The 19,350-nt window shown below is 34.0% G+C and overlaps 2 protein-coding genes across 3 annotated transcripts; one reads left to right on the forward strand and one right to left on the reverse strand.

The window, feature by feature from the left end:
- Positions 1 to 2,730: 2,730 nt before the first annotated feature.
- Positions 2,731 to 5,938, reverse strand: LOC137823368 (putative serine/threonine-protein kinase PIX13). Of its 2 annotated transcripts, none has more exons than XM_068628472.2 (6): positions 5,349 to 5,938; positions 4,908 to 5,266; positions 4,270 to 4,435; positions 4,040 to 4,179; positions 3,544 to 3,667; positions 2,731 to 3,376 (listed from the first exon to the last, which is right to left on the reverse strand). In XM_068628472.2, exons 1-6 carry the CDS (start codon positions 5,416 to 5,418, stop codon positions 2,955 to 2,957), a joined length of 1,281 nt encoding a protein of 426 aa, XP_068484573.2. In that variant the 5' UTR covers positions 5,419 to 5,938; the 3' UTR covers positions 2,731 to 2,954. The 2 variants fall into 2 exon arrangements, with proteins under 2 accessions (XP_068484573.2, XP_068484574.2); XM_068628473.2 differs by having other exon boundaries at positions 4,300 to 4,435; positions 5,349 to 5,935.
- Positions 5,939 to 8,194: 2,256 nt separating this feature from the next.
- Positions 8,195 to 17,895, forward strand: LOC137826988 (uncharacterized). The gene is made up of 13 exons (XM_068633158.2): positions 8,195 to 8,563; positions 8,743 to 9,892; positions 10,179 to 10,388; positions 10,528 to 10,754; positions 11,406 to 11,480; positions 13,090 to 13,161; positions 13,244 to 13,342; positions 13,459 to 13,530; positions 13,618 to 13,732; positions 14,686 to 14,754; positions 15,446 to 15,848; positions 16,416 to 16,545; positions 17,112 to 17,895. The coding sequence occupies exons 1-13, from the start codon at positions 8,423 to 8,425 to the stop codon at positions 17,538 to 17,540; spliced, it is 3,192 nt and encodes a 1,063-aa protein (XP_068489259.2). The 5' UTR covers positions 8,195 to 8,422; the 3' UTR covers positions 17,541 to 17,895.
- Positions 17,896 to 19,350: the final 1,455 nt, after the last annotated feature.

The following is a 19,350-nucleotide window of genomic DNA, read 5'->3' on the forward strand; positions in this document are numbered from 1 at the left end:
AGACCGAGAGCTAAGAGTACTAGAAAAAATGAGTTCTAAAATATATTTAGTTAATTCATAAAATTTTGATTACGCAAAATTATTTTTGTTAATTATGTTAAATTTGTTAATGAGACTATCTCCATATCATGTTAGTGAGATGACAATCACTTTGGATGATGCATATTATAAAGGATAATTTTGTATGTATGTAATGTTAGATCTTACAATAGTTTTAACAATGTTAGTTGAGTTGCTAAGGGTGGATTTAGGTGATGTCACAATAAATATGAGGCATTATCGTGGTCCACATGTGAGGTTTAGCTTGCTCTAAGAGGTATATGAGAAGTGTTGTGTCTACCAAATATGGAAATCTTTTGTGAGGACTTACATGTTTCATCTTATGAGATGCACAATATTTGTTGACAAAAGTACGACATCAATTAGTCTGTTGTGCTTGCAATAGTTTAATAGTTTGCATGTGCGGGAAGCTGCTACATTAACACATAGTATGACTAGTTAGGAGATTTTGCTTTGTCAAAAAAAGCAGTTGATTAGTTATGTTAGGATTTTACAGGAAAATATTGTACATAATTTGTTGAGGTTGTTTTATTTTTATATTACTATATGAATAATGCATATATTTGTACAGCTGGATACATGTAGTGGTGCAAATTTAGGATTGTTGATACCTACTTAACATCGTCAATATTTGGTAGTTAGTGCATATCTTATTTTATTGGCAGATGACTAAAATTATTGAGAAAAAAATAATTATGATTATACCATTATTTTTTATGAGAACTGCTCGAGTGTCTAATCACTTTTTAAGTAACTTTTGATGTTCATAGTGTATCAACAAAAAGTGGAATATATGTCATAAAGTGAGATTAAGCCTTATGGTTGTTAATCAAGTCATAGGTTAGACATCTTTGTTTGCCTTTTATATTAAGTTTATTAAGATTGATGTTTAAGGTTACAAAGACCTCATCCATTATTGTGTTTTTCTTTAATATGCACCTGTTGTATAAATAGAGACATACCCGCTTAATAAAAACTGTTCAGTAAGATTTTGAGAGATCTTCTATAATGATGACTCATGAAAAATTTAGAATATTTTAAATATATAGGTAGTTTTATATTCCGATGTAAAGACTTTTATTATTGTGCAAAACTTATATAGTTATTAATATTCTAATAATAATTATTATAAATATGTAAAATATTGATATGTAAGGTTATGTTATGATTATTATTCTCTTTTAATCAAGTCTATTCTGTTAGTAAATTGGAATATTTGAAATTCAACCAATCCCAGGTTTTTTTCTTTTTTTTCAAAAAAAAAAAATCCTAATTTGTACTTAAATAATAATTATATATACAATATTAGGGAGTTTTAAATACTTATAGTTACAAATTCTATAATTCAAATGTCTTTAAATTGCAAAATCAGATATTGAAATTTAAAATGCAAAAATAGTTACTCACTAAAATACACCAGCAATGACCAACCGCCAACCCAGTCCTACCATCCACCATCAGTACCAAACACACCACAACTTTGATTGATAAATGTATACAAAAAAAAGTTTAACATCAATGTGCTAATGCATCAATGCATTTATTTTCAAAAAAGTAAATTTGAACTATTTAAATTAAATAGCTTCATTTTTCATATACTAGAATTAGTGTTGTTTAATTCTTACAATCATGTGATACGTGTGCGTGTTAAAAGATAGTTAAAATATTATTTCTTTCTATATAGTCACAAGTAACAGGGTACACGTTATAAATTTTGTGTGAACACCTACACTAATTTCTCTTATTCAAAAAATATTTTTGTTAAATAATATTTTTATTTAATGTTTAGTCAAAATTTATTTAAGGACATACTTTATCTTTAATTTAAATGATATTTCTCTCTCTTAACAAGTAACTCATTCTTTGCCGTAGAAAAAGTCTTTCACATCTTAAATTGCCAATTAATTGTATTGATTTTGCAACAATTGAAACCACAAATTTGACACAAGAAAATAAAGAATTAAAAATAAATATGAAGATTTATATTGGTGTACTAACGCGTGGTTTCCTTCCGTCATAAATTTTGCAAATTAATATCTATTATGTAATTAAGTAAATCATACTAAACCCTGTTGATTTTTCTTAAAATTTTTTGTGTATCGTTCATGTAATTAAAAATATTATATAAATCAATGTGAATAAAAATTTGTTTTACAATAATTGCTCCAATAGTTCTATTCATAATACATTTTAATTAGTTAACAGTTTAATAATGTATAAAACGTGAAGTCTTAATAACCTTTTAAAAATTACATTTTTCAACTCGATCATGATAATTGACAATTTATATTAAGTGACAATCCTTAATACTATTATTTTAATATTTTATCATATTATTTAATTATAAATTTACTTTTTATTATATATATTTATATTTAAACTCCAAATTTGTCACATAAAAAATTATATATAACTCTTAGGATTATCAAAACATCATTTTCCCTTTCAACTATCAACTACTGCAAGAATGACTTAAAGATAATTATTGTAACATAACTTTCAATTATTACCGATTCTCCATCAACAATTACTTGTGTATAAGCTGCTGAAGTAACTAATCATTGTTTGTTTCCCCAGTTCACACACACACACACACATATATATATATATATATATATATATATATATATATATATATATAATTTGTGTGTAAACAATGATAGACATTGGTATCAAGAAACTCATAAATTTTAATGCAGTCACTTTTCCGATACTGGACCTCAACATCTGTTTAAGCAGAACACAAACCATAATTTACAACTTACAGTACTAACATATGTTTGTTTTACACGTACAAATTTCTGAGTTGAAGAATTACATTATAAATGAACAAGTGGCAAACTCTTGAATGGAAACAAAACAACACAACCAAAGGGGAAACAAACAATGATTAGTTACTTCAGCAGCTTGGTGAAGTAACTACTGTCTTTAAGCGGAGAACGATGGTGCACAGCTTGGTGGGCTTGACGAGTATTAGTAGATCGTGATTTAGGCTCCACAGGTTTCTCATTGGCAGCTTGAATTCGCTCCATACTCTCCAATACCTCCTTCATTGATGGTCGCTGTTTGGGCTCAGTTGCAAGACATTTCAAAGCAAGCTGAGCTATACGAAATGCAGCTTTTGATGGAAACTTTCCTTCCAATCGAGAATCCATAACGCCCTTCAACTTTCTTCTGTCATGCAGGTATGGTTTCACCCAGTCTGTTAGATTATGTTGCCCACTTGGACGGTTGCGATCAAGTGCTCGTAGCCCTGTTAGTATTTCCACCAAAACAACTCCAAACCCATATACATCACTCTTCACATATAGATGCCCTGTATCATAAACAAACGATTTCAAGGTGCAGTACTTTAATGATCAATTTACATTTTCAGCCCAATACAGTTGCACAAAATAACATCACATTACCCAAAGAGTTTTGAAAAGAGAAAAAAAAAAGTTTTACCTAATATGCTCTAATATTAGAATAGAGTTACATTACCTGTGGCCACATATTCAGGAGCTGCATAACCGAATGTGCCCATCACCCTTGTTGTGACATGAGATTGACTAGCTGAAGGACCCAACTTTGCCAAGCCAAAATCTGATATCTTTGCGTTATAGGACTGTAGCATTACAGAAACTAATTAAGTTGTGCACCCAATGGTACATACCAAACTAAAACGATTTCTGAAGAAAAATGAGTGAAACATTCACTGTGTCAATATGTGATAACATGGCAGCAGTAAATATATACGTGTGTTCAGACAAACTTCTCTGGTAAATGCTTTCCTAAGCATACTTCTCTGGTAAATACTTACATAAGCTAAAATTAGTTTATGTACAAGTTAAAAAATAAAAATTTAAAGAAGCTAGAAGAGAGCTTCTAAATTTGATTTATGCATATGCTAATTTTAACGTATGGAAATTTCAATCTTATTTTTACTATATATATAAACTTATTTTGCTAAGACTTGTCAGAGTGTTGCGAAGCTCACCCCATCAAGCAATATATTTGAGGCCTTGAAGTCTCTGTAAATTACTTTCTGGGATGTATGAAGGAAAGCAAGCCCACGAGCTGCGCCAATTGCTATCTTAAGCCTGATATCCCAGGGAAGTGGTTGAACGGCAGAACCCCCTACAATCAAAATAACGTAGCTTTTAGTTGTAAATAAATATACATTTGTTTTGCCATTTCATTTCATGTTTGAGCCGATAATATACTTGCCAAGAAAGTGGTATTTATTTAAGCACTCACTTCCAAATAGATGGTTTTCCAAACTTCCTTTTTGCATAAATTCATAGACAAGAAGAAGCTCTGTTTCCTCCAAACAGTAGCCCAATAGCTTAACAAGATTAGGATGGGAAAGGCGTCCTAGAAAGTTTATTTCGGACTGCACCAAATGAATGAACCATTAGTTTAATAGCAATTTACAAGTCTAGGATTAAACAGTTTGATGAAACAAGTAGCAAAACAAGAGTTTAATGCACCCATACGAATTTGAGATCTTAGACTTTTTGTTTTGTTTCGTAAAGAAGTTAACTGTCAAGTAGGTAAGAAACAGTATGCTGATTCTGCCACACTTAGACTTTATCCTAAAAGGGAAGGAAAATTGCATGAATGATACAGTTATCGTTTAGTTAAACTTAACATTATTTTAATTATAGTTCCAAATAGAGCATGTGTTTTCATGGATCTGGGCTGGAGAAGGTGACACTGACACTAGCTAGCAAAAAACTTTAGGAGCAAGCAGCAGATGCATAAAATTTCATCTTCTGGGGCAGAAATTACATAAAAGATAAAAGATATGTTAGAGAGGGTAAAGGGGGTTTGATTGTTATCCACATGGCATGAAGGATTATTACCCGCCACTCCTCCATTCCTTGTGAGCTTTCAGAGTTGAGTTTTTTGACGGCAATGACTGTTCCACTCTTGGAATTGCCCTTCTCTTCAAGCCAACCCTTGAAGACTTTTCCAAAACCTCCCTCTCCAAGAACTGTATCAGCCCTGAAATTCCTAGTTGCAGCCTTCAAGTCAGCAAAGGAGAAAATCCTCAAATTGGAGGCGGGTAAGATCTGCCCAGTTGGATAAGGTTGGTCACCACTTGCCACCGAGAACTTGCTATTCATGGAGCTGTTCACACTTCCAGAAGTAGTAGTTGTGGTTGTGCTAGTGGTAAAGCTGGTGGTGCTGCTGCTGATGGTCTGAGATGTATCCGCCGTGGCTAAACGAAAGGAGGGAAGCATAAATGAAACGAAAACATGTGGAAAATGACAGGAATCGAAAGGAAAAGGTAAAGAGCAAACCTGTGCTAAGGTTACCGGTGGTTGTTGGGGTTACGCCGCCGTGAGGCTGAGAAGGCCAGCAGTTTCCCATTAGAACGGCGCAGAAAGAAGAATTCAGAGGCTCCTTCTCCGATCGATGATGGTGTTGTTGTTACTTCTTTTGGGTCCAATAATTGAAAATAGCTTTGGCAGAGCCTATGGGGTGCGATGAAAAAAGCAAAAGTAATGAATTGTTAACTGTTATGGTATTGACAAGTTAAGTCACATAGACTTAGTCTCTCTCTCTTTCTCTCTCTCTATTTCTATCTAACTCTGCTCCATCCTTAGTCTTCAAGTCAACTATCGTGACAGGGAAAGTTTTTATTATATTGAGTCAAATCAACAAACACCCTCTGTTCAAACAAATCGCACACGCACACGCCTCTATTCTCCCGTTTCAATTTCAAACAACCAACTTATAAATTCAATCTTTTCTCGCATTTCATCCACCAAACAAATGTTTGACTCTAGAAACACACGCCATTCGCTTCCGCGCTTGCTTTGTTGTGTTGCGGTGTGAAATGGTTTCACCAATTTCCACCACAGTGGCGCCTTTGAATATCACCGTGGACATATATACACTTGCGATTGCAGATATATAACTGTGTTGTTGATATTATTATTGACCACGTTAATTATCTGTTTTTTACTTTGAAAAATGTAATTATGAGACAAGTAACATAAATTAGGCAATTTCTCCCTACACTATTTTTTAAATCCAATTTTGTCATTGTTTTCTTTATTTTGAAAAAAAGCTGCATAGGAGTTTGGTGTTTTTTTAGTCAGCTGCTGTTCCGAATGACGATATTCAAAAGTCTGTCTGGATATAAACTTACAGATGCATGAATTCGGAAGGTAATTTGATTTCCAGTTTTATTACGAAGTGGACTTTAAGTTTAATTTAATTCCATAAAACCAACTCATGAGGTTGAGGTTTGCACCCACTTATATACAATGAAAGGCTCTAATCTCTAGTCGATGTGGGATCTCCAACAAGTTTAAAGTTAACCAATATGAATATTCGAAATGATTTTTAGAGTTACGGATTGCTACATCTAGAAGAATGAAAACTCACTATTCTTGGTTGTTGGGTGCACTTAAATTTAACCTACTTTCTACTTCGTTAAGAGTATTATAATAATTTCACATGGAGATATTGAGTGTCAATCTGAAATGATATGGTAAAGGGAGAACTAGCCCATAAGTTAATGTTTCTCTCTTACATGTTTATAAAAGGTTGATTCTACCCATACCATAACAATGCAAATACGCATCCAACACACTAACGTGAAATGTTCGTTTTCCCCTTAATGATTTTAAAAAATTTGTCTTCCATAATTCACATCCGTAAGTCAAATCACAAAGTTCTCGATATACAAATTCAGAACTAATATGTCACTTCTAGATTTTGCCATCCAGAAGCTTACTTTGAAAGTATAAATGATCTTTTAGATGTCAAAATTTGTAAGCAAACATAAATGAGTTCTGGATCTCGATCCTCACACCATCTACAACACACCATTTCAGATATGAAAATTCATAACTCATAACTCACTTTTAGATATAGTGATCCAAAAACTTAAATGAATTAAGAAAATAAACTTTCAAATATCAAAATCTGGAGCATATAACAATCTTTTACGACAAACTAATAACAATATTGTGTTTTAAATTTTGTATTGAGTAGATGTCTAAATGATATGGGGGACGGAGAAATTGGCTAATGATATGGTGGACGGAGAAATCGCTTTATAAATATTCACCTTAAATTACCATTTATGCACGTGGCACCAGCTAAACCTTTTAAACCTTAAAACTTGTGCGTTATGTATGCATCGTATCATTTGAGATAACTTGTATGCAGTGGGAGAGACACATGAATCTAGATACCAAAAGCAATTTGATTTGGTCCCGAAGGAAATTTTTTGTTTTTTTCTGATGCGTGGGAAATGGATTCCGCCATTATTGTTGACAGAAACAAGGTGTGTGAGGAGGTTTTAATGGGTGATATGGTCTGTGAAAGTTCTTATCTAAAAACTATCAACAATGTTTCTTTTTTGAAGTGCCATGGTTAAAAAGTAGTTCACAGAGATTTTGGTGGAAACGGGTTGAAGCTGTTCTTCGGGCTCATCATTCATTCCGCTCCTTTACACATGACATAAACTTTATCAGAGGTTTAATTAAGTATTTGGATCCACTTTAACTTTTAGTTTTTATATTTCAAATTTATTTATTTCAATTCTTATAAGTATCAATTTTAATTTTTTTACTCTTCATAAATTTAAACACCAAAGACTAGATATATTAAATATTATAAGTATAAAAACTAAAAAGAAATTAAAATAGCATGGATGATAATCAAAATGACGATCTTTAAATTTAGTGAATAAAAAATAAAATTAATAGAATTATAAGAACTTTTTTTTATAAGCAAATAATAAAAAAAATAAAAAAAGACAGTTCAGAGGTGTCCCAACCCTTATACAAAACCCCAAATACAAATATTCTAGTACCATACCAACTAATGATCCAACAATAAGTACAAAATATAAGAACCCAACAAATACAGTTACATCAACCCACTAAAAATGTCACACCCTCAAACAAAGACATACAAGAGGTTTTTGCCATCAGACCGAAATATCATAACCAAGTGTCAAACTCCACAATATGAATGATTTATAAGAATTAAAATATGTAATTAAAATATGAATGATTTATTCACTAGCTTATTGTTAGAATTTTAGTTACTATATTATAATTGTGATTATTAAGTGTGGATTATTATTTTAATATGAATGAATTATATAAATGAAATGTTGAGGGGAGGGGTATATTTGAAATTTGGTAAGTGGAGAGGATTAAAGAGAAATGAGGAAAGAGGGATGATCTGTAATATTGTTGTTGGGTGAGTGGAGGCGGAGAGAAGAGAAGCGATTAATCAATTTCTGTTGTGGAGATGGTTTGGTGAGTGAATCAGAGGTTAATTGTTTAGATGGTGTGATCTATAAAACTGTGCAATCAATTCAAATCAGGCGGTGCTGTTGAATTCTGCAATGGCATCTGCAGCACCTAACGTCGATCTCTTCGATGCTTATTTTCGCCGCGCCGATTTGGATCGCGACGGCCGTATCAGCGGCGCCGAGGCCGTCTCCTTCTTCCAAGGCTCCGGTTTGCCCAAGCAGGTCCTTGCGCAGGTCACTATCTCTCTCACACACTCTTGATTCTCAATTTCTGCTCATGATTTCATTTACTCGTTATCCTGCCATTATAAGTGTGATTAAGCATTTGAGTTAATTGGGTGCTGCTTCATGATTTCGTTAGTCTAATGCTAAATACATGAGAGATCACACTCACCCGTCTTCTTGTGCTGCAGATTTGGGCATTTGCAAACCAAAGCCAAAGTGGTTTCCTTGGCCGAGCAGAGTTTTACAATGCCCTCAAGCTTGTTACCGTGGCACAAAGTAGGCGGGAACTAACTCCTGAAATGGTAAAAGCAGCATTGTATGGCCCTGCTGCATCTAAGATTCCTGCACCTCAAATTAATTTCAGTGCCACAGCTGCAGCCCCTGTATCTGTACCTGCACCTGCACCTGCACCACAGGCTGGTCCTGTTAATCTTTTATCCCACCAAAATCTTGGACCAAGGGGGGCAGTTCCAAATCCGAGCGTTAACCAACAAAACCTTCCTTCTCTGGGAAGTCAGTTAGGGAGGCCTCCAGCTTCTAATCTACCACCTGGTGTTGCAACTCAAGGAATGGCAGTTGGTGGAGCACGACCTGAAATCCTCAATATGTCAGGTTACGGGTCTGCTGGTAAGATGGGTGAATCTCCAGGAGCAGCTTCCTCTCAGATAGCAGTCAGAGGAAGTAGTCCCCAAGCAACGCAGGAGGGGTTTGGGCTTGCAACCTCTGGATCAAATGTGGCACGGCCCCCTGGTCAATATCCTGCCTCCAGCATAAAGCCGTCAGATCAAATGGTTAAGGATTCTAAACCAGTCAGCCCTTCTGTTAATGGTAATCCCGATTCATTTTTTGGAGGTGATTTGTTTTCAGCTAGTTCATTTCAGCCCAAGCAAGTTTCTGCTCCACAAGGATATTCTTCTGGCAGTTCAACGCTTTCTTCAGCTATTGTACCTGTGCCCGGAGGAAACCAGCCTTCTATTAGGACTACTGCCCCTGATTCTTTGCAGGGGTCACTTGTAAGCCAGCCTGTTGGTGCTCAGCTTCAGCAAGCCCAGCCCGTGAGTGCTCAGCTTCAGCAAGCCCAGCCTGTTGGTGCTCAACCTGTGGTAAAACAGGACCAGTATGTCCCAGTTCAAAAACATAACATGCCGAATTCATCTGGACTTCCTGGGAGATTGCACGATTCTTCTTCCAGTCAGCCCCAGTCTCCATGGCCAAAGATGGCACAAACCGATGTTCAGAAATATATGAGAGTATTCATGGAAGTAGACACAGATAGAGACGGCAAAATCACTGGGGAACAAGCACGGAACTTGTTTCTTAGTTGGAGGTTGCCAAGAGGTATATTGCTTCTTACTTCACTCCCTTTTTTCTTGGACAGCTTGCTTAAAAGGCTATCTTTATTTTTCTAGTTCTCTAGCTCTACATACAATAGGAAATCAACTTAAATATGATTAATTACACAAATTGAAGGACTATTTTGTTTTTGATGACATTTGCTTTTATGCGTGTTTATTGGAAGGGGAGGGGTGTCTGTTTAGTTTTAACACCCTACATGAGTGTTATTTGTCAATGCCTAGCTAATTTCCTGAACATTATCTGTATGCCATGTTTTATATTTTTTCAGAGGTTTTACAGAAGGTCTGGGACTTATCCGATCAAGATAATGATAGCATGCTTTCTCTCAGGGAGTTTTGTATTGCATTGTACCTAATGGAGCGACACAGAGAAGGACGTGCTCTTCCAGCAGTACTTCCTAGTAATATCATGGTTGATTTACCAACTAGTGGTCAACCGGCTGCTCCCTACAGTGCCGTACCTTGGGGAAATCCATCAGGTGTGTGTCCAATAATTAGCAGCTTTTATTTTACTGCTACCAATACCCCAGTACTACTATTATCAGACATTTCTAGTATAACCATTCATATAAATTAAAATTATGTTTTTGTGTCTTTTTGCTATTTTGTCTTTTGAAGGTTTTCAACAACAAGGGGTGACTGGTTCCGGGGCTCGACAAGTGAATCCTGCTGCAGGTCGGCCGCCAAGGCCAGCTGCTGTCTCTCAGTCTGATGAAGGACCTCAGAACAAACCACAGAAATCTAAAATTCCAGTATTGGAGAAGCACCTCATAAATCAGCTGAGTTCAGATGAGCAAAATTCAATTAATTCAAAGTTTCAAGAAGCATCAGAAGCTGATAAGAAGGCACCTCTTTATTTTGTTTATTTTTTTGCATCATTTCTATTGTTACACGTACTATAGGGCTAAAAGAAATGCGATCTACTCTTTTCTCTGGTTCCTTCAGCAATTTTTTATACTTGTCTAAAACACCTTAACAAAATTTTGTATAATTTTATCCTTGATAGGTATTGCATTAATATGTCCTTATAAAGAATACACCATAGCTGCAGATTATTGTTTTTATTTTGATTGAAATGTTTGCATATGTTTACCTGTCGTTTGTATATGCTGCTGTATTTTCTTGTATATTTATCAATTGCAATGGCTTATTTTCATTGGATTTTTAGTTTCATATTAAGCAACTATTTATAGGGAATGTGTCATCTATGGTAATCTTTCAAGCTCAATTAATTTGAGAATTGTTGAGATGACATTGTAAGCTATTTTTGGTTTAAACCCTGAAGTATGCACACTGTTTTTGGCTGATGATTGGAACTTATCGATACAAAAATTATTAGCTGTTACTGGTATATTTGAAAATTCATGGAAATATCATGGTCTAGATTGCCATTTGGGTGAATCACATCATTACTGCAGTCCATGTATACTTGATAAAATTCTTGTTTCAACGAACACAGTCAATTCTCATCTTTTCATTTGTTTTGTTAAATGAAGGTGGAAGAACTTGAGAAAGAAATTGGGGAGTCCAAAGAGAAAATAGAATTCTATCGCGCAAAAATGCAAGAACTCGTTAGTGTTTTCCTTGCTCTTTTCCTTTTTATCTTATTAAGGTCTGTTTATAGAAAGTAGTTATGTGATGGATTTTTTTAGAGCTTTGTTTCAGATTTACTGTTTTCTGCTTCTAAGAAAACAACTAGAGCAGTATGTTTAAAGTTTTCCCTTTTCCAAAATCTTATATAATCATTATAAATTCTTTTAACATGCCATTTGAATAAAAAAACAAATTTTCTTCAATAAACAAGGCTTAAATAAAAGAACTTTAAAACTCTAGTCTGTTTAATTGGATTTCATTTTTGCTCCGTTTTAACTCTCCTTTCTGGTTTGATATTGGATTTGTCTACATACTGTTTGTTGATTTGCAGGCTTAGCTATACACCATACAGAAGTACTGACTTAACAAAACTAATAATTTCTTACTATAGGTCTGCTAAACATAATTGCATGATCACATGTCTACCTGTTGGGTTTCCTCTCCTATTCATTTTAAGGAAGTGAAAAAGAGGCTCTTGGACCTGGAAAGGTCTTTTATTTAATTGTTACTTATTAGTAGATGTTACAACGCCTCTTTTCAGCTTTTCTCTGCTTCTTCTGATACCTAGAAACTACTGGGAAAAAGGTTCTAAAAAACATCTGAAACAGACATGTTCTATTGTAATGCCTTTTGTACTAATTGTGTAGAAGAGTAAAGCATATAAAAGCTACCTTTCTTGTTGTTATGGTTAATAGCTTCATATATGTAGTTATAACGGAGATTCACTGGTTAATGTTGTGGAATTGGAAGAAGGGAACACAAAAGACTGGTGCCTTATGGGTATACAGTCATGGGAGAAATGACCCCCTTTTTGGCTAAATCATGGAGACATAGCAGCATAAGGTGTTTCCTGCATTCGCCATTGCTGGACAGCCACACCTCCCTCTTATTGCCACTGACCACCCACTACATATGCACGTTCTTTGCCAAATGCAAAGCTGCCTTTTAATTTTTAGCATGTGCAGCATTTAGCTAGCTGCTCAAGGAGTTAGGGTTTCACATGATGGGTGCTACAGAGTTAGTGTTTCATTTGTTTTGGTTTGTTGGGCTTGAATTTGAGTCCAGCTTAGTTTCTGTTTTTATATTTTTTACTTAAAGCATAACAAAATATTGTTTAATTTAATTTAATATAATAAATAAAATAAACCATAGCATATAATATACAGACCAAACTATAGTGAATGATACCAAAAAACTAAATAAGGCATATGATAAATTCAAATTAGAGGTCATCTCAATATCCGCCATCTTGCTATAGCGGTTTTTGTAACTGGCTGCTCCACATTTGCTACCCAGGAATGTTAACTATGAGTATCATGTTAGAATTTTCTTTTTCTTTTTACTTTCAACTTTCTTAACAAATTTGTTGTTTTTTGTGCATAAATGGGTTTTATGAAGGCAAATATGAGAATTTTTTATGAATTTTTTTCTTTTTATTTTCACCTTTTGTATATTTAATAGGTAGAAAAGAGTAAAGCTTATAAAAGCCGGCTTTAATGTTCTTCTTATGGTTAATAGTGTCATGTTAATTTTATTTTATTTCTTTTACCCTTTTTCAACAAATTTCTTGTTCTTTTGCCATAAAAGGTTCTGTACAAAAGCAGATGTGACAATCGGCTTAATGAGGTCATAGAAAGAATATCAGCTGATAAACATGAGGTATCTTTCTTTAAAATTGAATGTGTTCTTTATTACCTCAATAATCATAATCTTTATTATTTGCTCAATATATTAATTTCAGGTTGAGATTCTAGCAAAGAAATATGAAGCTAAATATAAGCAAGTAGGAGATTTGTCATCCAAGTTAACTACTGAGGAAGCCACATTTCGTGACATACAGGTGCAATGAAATATGACTTTTTCTTCAGTTGATCGGTTATTAGCATATATACTAAATGGTTTGTTTTCTTTTGCCTGTTTTGCTTCATTGCTGTCAAATGGTTTATTTGTGTGTAGGAGAAAAAAATTGAATTGTATCAAGCAATTGTAAAGATTCAACAGGATGGAAAAGGTGATGCAACTCTGCAGGTATATTTTAATATTACCAGGTTGGTGCATCCATCTTGACAAATTGTGATCAACTTCTGTATCTCATTTATCATCTTAATTTTTAAGGCTCATGTTGATCATATCCAATCGGACCTTGATGAGCTGGTGAAATCTCTGAATGAGCGGTGCAAGAAGTATGGATTACATGCTAAGCCCACAACATTACTGGAACTACCCTTTGGTAAATTCAAATTTGTATTTGATTCTGTGATATCCTTTCAGTTGTTCTCAAATCTTTTTCATGTCTATAATCTATTACTTCTTTATATGGTATTTAGTGCATTTGTTTAGATATCAACTTTGCTTTTTAGTTTGAGGAAGTGGCCTTCGGCTGCTGAACTACTGGTTTTGAATCAGCAATAAATTATTTGAGCCAGTGCAACTTGATACAGGTTGCCTGATCAATATATTCAGTTTATTCAGCTTTTGTGACCTTTATAACTGATTTGGTTGCACAACTCTGTTTGGACAGACTCTATACAATAATTTATAAAACTCATGTCTCTTATTATGCATCTTTTCTCATATGCAATTTTTTTGGAGATCAATTTACAATACAGTATCATGATGCTTATATTTATATGGTTCTTTGTAATAGCTGCTACTGTACTTGCTATCGTATGTTGGGTTAATGTTGATTTTATGAAGAGGGAAACCTTAACTCTGATGTTTCTTACAACAGTATGCAAGATATGCTATTCAGTTTCAGTACATTTATTTTATTGCTGTTGATAGCATTCTATAAATTAGTGCTTATATTTTAGATTGTTCTGACAGAAAACTTTAGTTGTTGGTTTTTGGTATCTGTATGATTGCATTTGTCTACCATTATTTTAATGTAGCTCAATAAACTGTTTATAGCCAACAAGTTGGCTCTTCATTTTTCTTAACTTAAATTGCTTCGTTTTTTTCACTTTCTAGCTAACTGCATTTTTGGCTTCTTGATACAATTATCTAGTTTTCTTGCTTGTGTCTTCTGTTATTTCTCTTTGCTTTGTGGTTTTGTGGTGCCCTGCCAATAAACCCCTGGTGCTTCTGTCTAATATATATTTATAAATATTGAATAATGTAGTAATTATATTCATATTGAGTTTGTTCTTTATTCTGTGGCCTCACTTAATTTTATCCTGTAAGGCTGGCAACCCGGAATCCAAGAAGGAGCTGCTGACTGGGATGAAGATTGGGATAAGCTTGAAGATAAAGGTATTTCAACCTGTTTGATGATTTCACAAATAGAAATAAGGAAAGAATATATAGATGATAATTAAAGAAATAAATGCAGACATCTGTTCAGATTAGAGAAGAAATCACGACATTTAGGTAAGAGCTGAATGCCTACATAACACTGGCATTTTTATTAGCAGTAATAAAATGATAATATTCGAAGACCAAGCAAACTGATCCAAGTCAGGTCTTACACACCTTGTAGCAACTAAATAATTAATGGACTAGGGATAAAGAAAGGGGGTACTCAGTTTAGCTTTACATTTGGGTGCATCATTGAAAGAACCTGTAGGAATATGCCAGTCTTTATCTATTTGTAAAATGCTCTCTTGTTTGTACCCAGAGAACTTAGTTTCTGTCACTTTCTCTGCTTGCCTGCACCTCCCTTGTATCCATGTTTCTCTTACACTTGGTTCTTTGTTAGTGGATGAACTGTAATTAGTTGATTTTGTTGTGCCATTATTTTGTCAGCACTGCTGTTTATCTAAGTGTGAGGGGTCGATTATGAACAGTTATGTAGTTCTGGAGACAGTACATTCCAAAAACTATGTGTACATTTAAGAGATATTATGATATTTTTTTAATTAAAATAATGGTTAACTGCTCCTGTTCACTTTTAAATAATATTTTGGAAATGGCTACATAAATTGGTTATTCACTATGCTTGCAGAATTTGTATTTGTCAAAGAACTTACTCTTGATGTCCAAAACACTATAGCGCCTCCAAAGCAAAAGTTGCCGTCTGCTGTGAACACAAAAGCTGTGAACACAGAAGCTGCGAACACAGAAACTGTAAACACAGAAGCTGTGAACCCTGACAGTCCTGCATTTGCAGCTTCTCCTAAGAGTGATGATAAGTCAGAAAAGCCACAGACTACCACCAATGAACAAGGAATTGGCAATGGATCTGTTTATAATAAAAGTGAAGATGGGTCGGCAAAAAGTGCTCCCAATAGTCCATTTGCAGGCAGTGCCATTGGAAGCCCACATGGGGACTTTGCTGATTCTGACTTTAGAAAAACTGCTGGTGAAGATAGCTCACCCCGTGATCATAACATTCAAGAAACCCAAAGGTTGGTTTTTAAGATATTTACATTAGTTTCCCAAATGCTGGCCAATTGCCCATTTTGCCACGTGATTAGATGTCCTCTTATTGTGCTGTTCATTAATATTCGCTGTGCCTTTGAAAGGTCATGGTACTTATAATTTATTATTTTTTTTATCTCTGAAGGGATCAAGTTGGTAAAGTTACTCTCTTTGATAACTTTTTTGGTTTATATTAAATTTTATTAATCCTACAGTTGAATATTTAGATATCGATTCAACAACCATGAAAATCAAGGTTTTAGTTAAATCACTCTTTTTTACTTAAGTAATCATAAAGGGAAATTAATTGCAGGTCTGCAAAAACTGGTAGGGAAACATAATGAAAATGGGATATACACCATACCATTCAAGGGTTGAGAGAGAACATGTGAGAATGTTTTTAAATTAAGAAACAAACAATAAGCCATGAAATCAGAAATCCTCTCATATCCCATTCTTATTATGCAACCACAAAATATGCTCCATGAAATTTTCACGCATATATTTGTGATGATGCAATGCAACATAATTTAAATATACTCTTGCATATGTAGCGATCGTGGTGGTGTCAAGTCTGTGTTTTCTGGAGACAAAAGTTTTGATGAACCAAATTGGGGAACATTTGACACTAATGATGATATTGATTCAGTTTGGGCATTCAATGCCAATAACACCACTAAGGAGGTATGCCAATTCTCTTACCTTAAAGTATTATCTTGGCTAAATTATTTTTTTATTTCAAAACATGCGTTTCCAGTTTTGTATATGTGTTGTGTAATACTGTAACAATAATGATCATCCTAATACTGTAACACCTCCCTCTAGTTGAAGATGAGTATGCCCTCATCTTGTTAACAGTCAACCCACTTAACGTTAGGAGGTGTGAATAGTTACATTGCATTTTACTTGTGAGGGAATATGAAGCCATGATATGATGATCGGGTGTACGAATTCTATGATTGTGTCATAAAATCAAAGGGATAAACGTGTCGTTCGTTGAAAAAGTATTGAAGCTAGTTTGCAAAGGATTGATTGGATCAGAGGAGGAAGCATTATATAATCTTAATGAGCTTAGATATGCTGCCCTAAGGTACATAAATTGAATATAATCGAGGAATGATGAAAAACAGCATAATTACACCCTATTCTTCTGAACCCAACCTTCTGTTAATGTACGATTTTAGCGTGTTTGATCAATGGTTATTTTTTATGTAGCAATCTACCAATTACTTTTAGAAAATTGTTTACAGGAGAGAGACTTTGAGGGAGGTGGGGACAATTATTTCTTTGATTCTGGAGACCTGGGCTTAAACCCCATCAAAACAGGTTCACCACGGGTTGGTGATCTCTTCCAGAGGAACACTAGATTCACTTTTGATGATTCTGTTCCAAGCACGCCACTTTTCAGCTCAAGTAGCTCTCCACAAAGGCCAAAAGAGTGGTTGGAAACTGCTTTCGACTTCTCAAGATTTGATTCTTTCAGAACACATGATAGTGTACCTCTCCCTGCTCGGGATGCGACAGAACAATTTGATTCAGTACGCAACAGTGTGGATTTTGATCAAGTTCATGGATTTCCAGCATTTGATGACTCGGATCCCTTCGGCTCTGGGCCGTTTAGGACTTCATCAGATAGTCAAACTCCAAAAAGAGGATCTGATAATTGGAGTGCATTTTAGCTTAGCAAATTCACCCAATGCATTATTTGTAGTTTTGGTGGAGTGGGTTGTCTCTCAGTCTTACTATTTGGACCTGTTATAATCTGTAATGTATTTCTTTATTTTATCCTGTGTATTCCTTGTTCTTGTTCTTGTTCTTGTTCCTCACTTTTTTTGTTGGGGAAGGGCTTGGCATCGTCTCCACTCCCACCAATCTCACTTCCCTTGATTCAAACTCAAAGCCTGTCTATATTTTTGGTTTGTTGGTTCATAATTTTCCATACTCCTCCAGAAGAGATTTTGGTATTCATGACTATCACATTTGAGTGATGTTTACTCACCGGAATTTTATTATAATTCTTTTTTCATTTCTCAACTATAACTGGAACCTAATTTGTCCAATTAAATTTAGAGAAATGTAAACACAGTATACTTTCTCACAATTTATTTTTTTGTTAACTCACATTTATGTAAATTCACGTAATTATTTGTCTGAAATTTGTTAACATTCCTCCTCAATCTAATTGCATAGCAATACTCGAGATGGTTCTGATTTTGCGGCAAGTGTTTATTTATTAATTATCCAATTATGTTGAAGTTGGGTAGAGAATTTCAAATTAATAGGAAGTGGAATCGAATTGATTTGTTTGTTTGCATAGTTATTCTATATCTATCATTTTAAAATATTCTATTATAATTTTGATTATGAAATAGTGCTCCTTTAATTTAAAATTTATTTCTAGAACGTCAAATTTAAAATTTTTCTGTACGCTTTATCCGGAAAAATATTCATAAAAACTTTCTAGAAATCTTGTGGGAGAACTATGGGTTATTTGAAATCAACCCTTTTCAGCTCATGACATTCCTTGATTATCATAACGCAATCATCGTAGAGTTATTATATAGTAAACACAAAAGCATAAAAACAATAGTAAGTTTTTTTATCAGCATTAAAATATATTGAGTTATTTTATCAGCATAAAAGAATTAAGTAAAAACAAATAATGTGGTTTTGCCTTTGTGTTGTAAATATCTGGAGAAAATTTAGAATTTCTTATATTTATTAATAGGTATAAATTAGTATTGTATTTTTAGGTTTTTTTAAGAGTTTTGGGTATACACTATTCTATAATTTTTTTTATATTTTTTTAATAATATTTATAATTATTAATATTTGAAGTGTCAAACTAATTGAGATGTCAAATAATTTTATAATAATGTTTAACATGATAATTTTTATAAAAAAAAATTGATTTTACAACAATTTAATGGAAGTCATTTTTCAATTTCAAATTACTGATTAAGAAAAACAAATTCGACTGACTCTCAACTCAGGATTATGATGTAAATTCTAGACTTATCTTAATCTATTTAATTTTATGGAAGTATTATCGAAGGATGAATCAGTAATAAAAAAAATAAAGTAGAATATAAGCATGGTGAATCAGTAATTGTAGAGTGCATGGATGTAGTCTATATTTGCAATTTCAGTTCATTATAACTACATGACCTGTTGTGACCACTGCTAAATTCGTCTTGGCATGATGAAGTTATCCACTTTACAAGCCATGGTCCAAGGCATTGGCATGCGTGATACAAATATGCGATTTGTGAGGAAGGAGAGAGATATTATTGTAGAAGAAAGCGTATAATTTACATGTGTAGTGCGTTAGTTTATGAGCACTGCATCATGGATTAGACAGACAAAGACAATGCCATACAAAACACTCTCACATCCTCACAGCAACATTTTAACGTTTAAATTGCCATTGATGAAACGTCACAATCTGATCCGCACATTTTGCCATTTGGACTCATTCATGTCTAAATG

This window comes from Phaseolus vulgaris, chromosome 8 (assembly GCF_051622355.1).
Source record: "Phaseolus vulgaris cultivar YP4 chromosome 8, ASM5162235v1, whole genome shotgun sequence".
NCBI lineage: Eukaryota > Viridiplantae > Streptophyta > Magnoliopsida > Fabales > Fabaceae > Phaseolus > Phaseolus vulgaris.

What these genes read in the sequence shown, in the direction of transcription:
- LOC137826988 (XM_068633158.2), top strand. Translation starts at nt 8,423, where the DNA reads ATGGCATCTGCAGCACCTAACGTCGATCTCTTCGATGCTTATTTTCGC. An exon ending in GCGCAAAAATGCAAGAACTC is followed by an intron (nt 11,481 to 13,089) that starts GTTAGTGTTTTC and finishes TTGCCATAAAAG; the next exon opens with GTTCTGTACAAAAGCAGATG. An exon ending in AAGGTGATGCAACTCTGCAG is followed by an intron (nt 13,531 to 13,617) that starts GTATATTTTAAT and finishes TTAATTTTTAAG; the next exon opens with GCTCATGTTGATCATATCCA.
- LOC137823368 (XM_068628472.2), bottom strand. Translation starts at nt 5,418, where the DNA reads ATGGGAAACTGCTGGCCTTCTCAGCCTCACGGCGGCGTAACCCCAACA. An exon ending in AAGGAATGGAGGAGTGGCGG is followed by an intron (nt 4,436 to 4,907) that starts GTAATAATCCTT and finishes CATTTGGTGCAG; the next exon opens with TCCGAAATAAACTTTCTAGG. An exon ending in CAAATATATTGCTTGATGGG is followed by an intron (nt 3,668 to 4,039) that starts GTGAGCTTCGCA and finishes GTAATGCTACAG; the next exon opens with TCCTATAACGCAAAGATATC.